This window comes from Lutzomyia longipalpis, chromosome 1 (assembly GCF_024334085.1).
Source record: "Lutzomyia longipalpis isolate SR_M1_2022 chromosome 1, ASM2433408v1".
Taxonomy (NCBI): Eukaryota; Metazoa; Arthropoda; class Insecta; order Diptera; family Psychodidae; genus Lutzomyia; species Lutzomyia longipalpis.
Window position 1 is genome coordinate 17,445,911 of NC_074707.1, and position 7,526 is coordinate 17,453,436.

At 35.8% G+C, this 7,526-nt stretch overlaps 1 protein-coding gene across 10 annotated transcripts in view; it reads right to left on the reverse strand.

Moving 5' to 3' along the window:
• Positions 1-7,353, reverse strand: part of LOC129794339 (protein groucho) — a 106,319-nt gene extending 98,966 nt beyond the window's left edge. For all 10 annotated transcript variants that reach the window (XM_055835170.1, XM_055835159.1, XM_055835157.1 and 7 more), the window contains exons 1-2: positions 7,094-7,353; positions 5,205-7,028 (exon numbers count right to left, since the gene is read on the reverse strand). In XM_055835170.1, coding sequence (XP_055691145.1) covers positions 5,205-5,240 — 36 coding nt within the window. In that variant the 5' untranslated portion in view covers positions 5,241-7,028; positions 7,094-7,353. The remainder of the gene's footprint in view (positions 1-5,204; positions 7,029-7,093) is intronic.
• Between the last annotated feature and the right edge of the window lie 173 nt (positions 7,354-7,526).

Below are 7,526 nucleotides of genomic sequence, written 5' to 3' on the forward strand. Positions count from 1 at the left end.
GTCAAAGCCTTTTGCACCCCACACCGACCCCACCCATGTGTAAGAGAAATGTGGCACCCTACTTTGTTTTCATGCAAAGTGAAAAATTCTCCCAAGAATAATAATAATAGAAAATGGCCCCCAAATATCTTTTCATCTACACTCATAGTAAAAATATACATATATAGCTTTTACAAGTTTATATATAGATATGCGAGTTTTAGACATTCAATCCTCAAACCAACACCACCCCTCTTCAAATACTCCTTCCTTATGCTTCCGTTCACCACCACCCCCAAGACCAAACCCTCAATCTTGAATGCCAAATTAGGTGGGTGGATTTCTCTTTGTCTAAGGGGTATAGAGTAAAGCGTAAGATGAGGAAGAAAAATTTCCATCCTTGTCAAGAAGAGAGAAAAAAAACTATACAACCGTATGAAAATCACCTTCACCCCCTAGATTTTCTTTTCTGTGTATATATATTTCTCAAGCATTTGAAGTATTGCGTGTCTGGGGAGCACAACCACCATACTACCCACGCGCAGGTAATGATGAAAAGTGTCAACGTGACGGTTACAGCAAAACACACTACCCACCTCCCCAACAACATACATATAAACCAGTAGAAATTCCAACTCCGGAACTTATACTTCCCCCGACGAAAAAAAAAGAGGTGGTTTGAGTGAACCTCCGTAGGGGGTTGAATGTGACGCTTTTGGTAGCTCAAACAACCAAAACGAGTTGAACGAAAATAAAATGCCGGGAAAATGTGGAGTTCAAATACACTAGCTGGGTATTTTTTTTATCATTCCACCCCTCCCAAACCCTTCGTCGAAACCAATCTGCCTTCGTGTTTCATTCATCCACCATCCACACAACCCATGGGGGATGAATAAAAAAAATCGTACACCTTTCCCTGTTTGATGGCGTTGATGGAATGTCGAATCGAATTGGGGCGGTGGCTTCAGTGTTTTTGTATATTTTCTCCCCCCTCAAACACCCCCAAATAGAGTGGGAGTACGGGGTGTGTGTCAGTGCTATGAATTTGAATATTCAACCCAACACCCCCGCATGCAGATGGTACACACCAAACCCCATTGTGGGTGGTAGACGATGGGTGATTTTTTTTCTCTGAGTGTATCGAATATGCGTGTATATTTTTGTGTATATTTCTGTCATACATACGATTCCCTCACCCAGTGGGTGGTAAAATGGGTGAATGGACGCCAATAATAGGCTTCTCGCGTTTATTGATGAATTCTCTCATTCTACCCTTCGTTTTTTCTCATTTTTCATCACATCTCTTTGCCCCCTTTTGCGCGCCTCTATTAATATTTCAAATTTCATTAAATCACTTCAGATGATGGAAAATACCGAGCTTAGAGAGCTTTCAACAAAAAAAAATGGGATTACACCAAAAAATGCACAAACATCACACAGGGAAAAATTATATTATGAAAGTTATGCTATATGTGGCTACATATATATTTTTTGTCAATTGATTGTGATGATTTGTTTCGAGTTCTAAAAAAAACATTCAGAGCATTCAGATAATTTAGCATATAGGAAAAAGCTCTATACGTTAAAAACATCTCTAGGACATTTAAAATATTGCTTAATGAAAATAATTTAAAGAACTCTCACGTTTAATAACCTTGAAAGAGAAAAGCATAAGAAGTTAGCAGAGGGATAGAAAAAATATGGGAAAATTCTTGGTAGATTAATTTCACCCTCTTCAACCAAACGTTGATTCTATTGTGGATACAAATCAGAGGGAAAAATACAAGAAAATTCACCCCTCACGTAAATATTAAGCAAAAAAACTCATCTTTTGCGCCATTTCATTCTCTTCTTCTTTTTTTTCTTCTTCATTCCCACTTACACTCGTGACAAAAAAAAACTCTTCCCCTGACTAATCCACCTTCCAATGTTTATTAGTGTTCGCCTTGGTGTGTAAATATTTGCATTTTAGTCAAATATCTTGCTCTAACGTAACATAAAAACCGTTTATTGGCGTTCCTTTGCCCCTTCAGACTCTTTTCTCAGCTTGTAATCCACACACATACTCTTTTTTTTCAACTCCCATACTATTTACCTTCGAGAGCTGTGAACACAAGAAAAAAAGTTGGAAAAATTCTCAGCTTTTGTTTCTCTTTGGGGGTATTTTTTTTGCACGCCACTGTCTTATCTGCCGAAAAATTTAATTGCTCCCTCCATGTTAAATACCACGAATGTTTTTTCACCTTCTTTTTTTTTCATTGTGTCTTCATCGTCGTTGACCTCCTGAGAATTTTTCTCAGTCAATCTCCACCCATCGTAAAAATTTACTCACCCAACACACATATAATCAGACTTTCTGTACACGCATCGTGCTCTTTTATGCTCCCAATGCTAGGCCATTTGATTGCTATCTTGAACACTTTTTTTTGTCTTGCTGTACACACCATGGCCTTTTTCGGGGGTTTCTGGGGCTCCCCTTTTCTCGCTTAATCTACTGTCCACCCATCCGCCCCCAATGGGAATGTTGTTGAACTTGATGAAAAATCCACTTAGCCACGCTATATATAAAACATCATGCAAAGAATGACATTGAGAAGGGGAAAGGGAATATCAAGGGGTTAAACTCATTCATTGTAATTACATTTGAGACTTTTAACCTTACAGAATTTTTTTTGTTTATATTTATGTAATTTTTAGTTCCTTAGAAGTAGATTATTTATGCGAAAACTCAAACATATCTATGATCTCCAAACAAATTTAATATTTTTTCTATCAAATTTATTCTTGATCATGGAAAAGATTAATAAAAACTTTGAGTAATTAATCATTTTAGACTAATAAATTGTTATTTTTAAATATTGGCCTGGTCCCTCTTATTTTAGGCCACCCCATTATTTTCTATTGCGTTACTATGCATAAATATTTCGGATTAATAGAGTGTAATATGTCAAAATTCAAGCTGATCAATAAAAAAAACGACTCTCACACTACGTCAACATTAACATTTGGGGTGAAATCAATATTCTTTCACCCTCTTTTATCACTTGTGTCATCCCCTCGGGGCAAAATTTTCACCATTTCAGCTCCCTCTGAGTCGGAGACATGAAAAGCCAAGAGGCACATACACATACACAGAGAGAGAGGAAGGCATTAATACAAAATACCAGAAGGAAAATATAACATGAAAACGATGATGATGGGCTGTGCCAAAAATAATAAAGTGTCAATATCGCTCTCGATGCCACACATTCAACTTCTCTGGCTGTTAACATAATATTTAGATTGCCTAGAACTCACTCCATTGAATTTTTATACACGCCGCACTCCTCCTATTTAGCGTCTTGGTTAAATTCTTGTGGAAATTTTGGCATGAATCTTATGGAATTATAGAGAGGAAAAGCGTGAAAATGTAAATCGCAATCTGGACATCGTCTTATGAATGCGGACAATTTATTGACTTTTGTATAAGAAAAGTTTCAAAGAGGCTTTCTCAATGGAATTTTCATCATAATAATTTCCTCTTTGTTTTTCTTATAACAGTAAACTATTGGTGCATCAATCTAATAAATAATTCATCCATTTTTAGTTTATTTTATACAGAGAAATTTTAAAGAATTATACATATTTTTTAGACATATAAAAAATACATATTTCTTTGAAATTTTTGTTGCTTCCGTCATAGACATGAGTTGTATAGGTAGGTAGATATGCAAACATTCCTGGGATTTTGTCTCGGTGACCTTTTTTCAAAGGACAGAAAATTTAGGCGCGCCCTCCCATGGAGAAAACAACAATAACCCAAAACAATAATACAAATTTCAAAGTTACGACTGCAAAATTCACCTCAGACCTACTTCATAGAAGCTAGAGAAGCTTGAGAAGGTAGAAAAAAAGAAATTCAGACAACATACAACGATCAACATTACAGGCTACATATTACAGAGAAACCAATAAGACGATTTAAAGTTACAATGTAACCCTCATAGATGCAAAAGCAAGAATTATAATCAACTGACAAGAGTTTTCCTTTTAAACGTTAATCGGATGAATTTGTCACTCAAGTAGGATGTAGTAGCGTCAACATGCAAAATTGTAATAATTTCCGTAATTGCAATTTCATGTTAAATGAGACAGATTTATGGTGAAATCCACTTTAACACAGTATCTATGGCGGAAATGTTATATCAATTTCAAGCCAATTTGCCATTATGTGAGCACATACACTCTTTTGCATTTTCAGTAAAATTTTCAAATTAATCTGGCAAATAAACTCAACACATTTCCAAATTGACCGTATCAGTGGCACACGAGAGGTAGATTACCTGCATGGGCAAAAAACACATTTCAATTGCTATTTCACACTTTTACCCCATCATACCCATATAGGTATTGTACATTACATGCTCTCCTAACTGGCCGTAGATCATTCAAATGAATAGATAAATGAGGGATTTTTTTTTGTCGGTAAAATGTGCTATTTAGTGGAAATGAACTAGTTTTGAATTTAATGAACGATAATAATTCAAATATACCTACTTTTTGCAAAGAGCTATATGATTTCACTTTTTTTAGAATTTTAATTTAGGGAATACCTAACTATTTTAATGGGTAACCTTAATAATGTTTTAGAATTCTGATACACTAATGAAACATAAAAAAAACTATCGATATTTTATTTAAATTCTCTAACGATAGAGATCTTCATCAGGACCACAACTATCAATAATTTTCTTGATCTCTTCCTATCACTAATTTGTTATACAATCCAACATCAAAAAATTCTCTAATATGCGGTTTTTACGCCACACGTTCTTTCTTACATCTTTTAGCATATTCCCAACACATTCTGCGTCTAAATTGCCGAGTTAATCTCCCGGAGAGAGATGAAACATTTTATGGAAAATATCCGTGAGCGTAGAAAAAAAATCAATAAAATTTAGAAGCTCGCGAATTAAAATAAACAAAATAGAGCAAATTGAGGGGGATTTTTTTTCAGTTGTCTTTTTTTTTTTACCAATTTTGAAGCTCTCATGTCTCTTTTGACGATGAAATTTATTCGATCGCGCAACTTTGGCGCCCATAGAGAAACGAACTCCAATGGCGCGTTGTGGGAAGACGACAGGAGGATATCATATTCGTTTTTTTTTCTTTTTTTATAGGAGAGCTGACTTGATGGTTTTTTTTTTAATTTTTGAAATGAAATAAATCGAATTGAATTGACTTACCGCGGCTGGTGGATGTCGAGCCGGTGTCGGATACATGACTAATTGCTCAAATCAAGGTGTTTTTCTTTTTTATTTCTTGATGACGATGAAAAACTCGTTCCTCAGCACTTGGCTAGACGTTTTTCTTTTCGAGTGGCTTCTCACACGGCACCACTGAAATTCGCCGATTGAAGCATTTAATTGCCTCCCGGAGATGCAAAAAAAAATCACTGATATCCTCAGAAGAGCTCTCAACAAAAAAAGATTTCACTGTTTCTCTTTTAATCTCTATACTAGCTGACAAAATGCCAGAATTACAATCTTCCCGCCGTGGATTGTGATTAATATGACGTCTTGGCTGAATAAATGCAGAAGAAAAAAAACGCGCGCGATAATTTTTCTCCCCTTTCACTCGCACACACTGTCCATCTCACTCTTGTCTTTAGTCAAAATTGAATTTTCTCTAGGCGGCGCCAGTGTACTCAATAAATATTCTCAATAATTTTCTCTCTCCACCACCACTTGGTGTTCTTTTCTCTCTCAGCTCTCTTGCCCAGCTGGCGTACCCAATTAATTGAAAACGCACACACGCCGACACACAAGAGAACAAGACTTGGCCCAAAAGAGAGAATTTGATTCAATTAATTCGGTATTAATTGCAGACCAGGGGAAAATTGGGGAAAAGCCATTTGACGTTGGGGTTTCAAGATGGTCGGTTGTCTCTCTCTATCTCACTCCCACTCACTGTTCCTCAATGCACATACAACCCACTAGTTGTCCTGCTCACTCAACAGAGCAGCTGTCAAATGCATCAATTTCCAGTCGCAAGAGAGAAATGTAGTGGGGGGTACTTTCTTCGTCTTTCACTCGACTAATGCACACACAAAAGCCACACAGATTGGTACCAAAATGGTATTTCTAAGTGATTTTTCACACAGAAAATCAGATAAAATGTATCACTCAGACACTTTTATGTGATTTACAGACATTTTTCACTGTTTCACACAGCTCTCTCTTCTCTCACCTTCTCTCTCAGGGAGAGATTTTCACATCGCCGCCACTGTCACCTGAAGAAAAGATTCGTCTAGGCGCCAAAATCGCTAATTTTGTGCACTTTTATTATAATTTACACCAATTACAATGGCAAATGAGTACAGAAATGTATTAGAATACTGAGAGCACAATGCTTTCCGATGGCAAAAATTTTATGTAGTGTTGATGAAGCGAAATATCTGCGACAAAGTAACACAGTCTATCTCTTTATACGGTCTCAATTCGACTGACGGACGGTTCTTCTTCGGAGTGATGCGAAACTATCGATATAAATATCAAACATGCGTTGACAAAACGATTGTATTGTAAGAAGTATCGATTATCTTCTGCGATAGTCACGATACTTTATAATTCTATCGACTGTAACAATGGATTTTTGAAGTCTTTTTTATAAAATTAATATCACTATATATTATGAAAATTTAATCTAATATCTATTAAAATCATTCAAATATCCATTGAATTATGGTAATCCAATGTTCACATTATTCTTTTCCTTCCACAAGTTCTCGGTATTACGAGAATTTTTGAGAAATCTCGGGAAAAATCATAATGACAACGGTCTTTCAAAATGGCGGGAACTACGATATTACGATGGTTCATATACTTACATACTTCCATTTTCATATAGCGTTTGCACACTGGGTTTTTTTAGCACTTCCCGGCCGTCAATATAAAAGAAAAGGTATACTTACTTTAATAAATATCCGTTTCTTACCTGTGTAGTAAATCAAAGATGTCTTAAATCTCTTTGCCACCGTTTCAGTCGATATCAGAACTTTTCTGTGATGACTGAAAAATGAAGAAATTGTATAGGGTGGCGGAGCGATATAATCATGAAATTAAACGCCTTCTACCTACAACTCTGTTGAAACTGAAATTGAAGTGAAAAAATTAGGAACGTGATACTGCGGGACACCACTGTAGTTAAGGCAGGTGAATCTAGTCACGTTGATTCTCCTCAAATTACATTTAGATGCTATTAGAACCTCTGGCTTGAGTAAGGCCCTTAAACACTCTACAATATCAAAAACTAATTAAAAATACTAAAAGTTTTCAGAGAAAAATCTTATTGACTTTTCCTAGTAGTTGATGATGGCGTACTATAGATGGTTTCAAGTATGACAGTTGTCAATGTTTCACGATTTACACCGTGAAACATCTGTTTTTTTTTATTCCAAAACTATTTTATTAGAAAACTTTAAAAATCGTTAATTTTACCTGAAAAATTTGAAAGGTATGCGTTGTAGCCGTTTTTAACTCGTACCAAAATAGAATGGATGAAATATC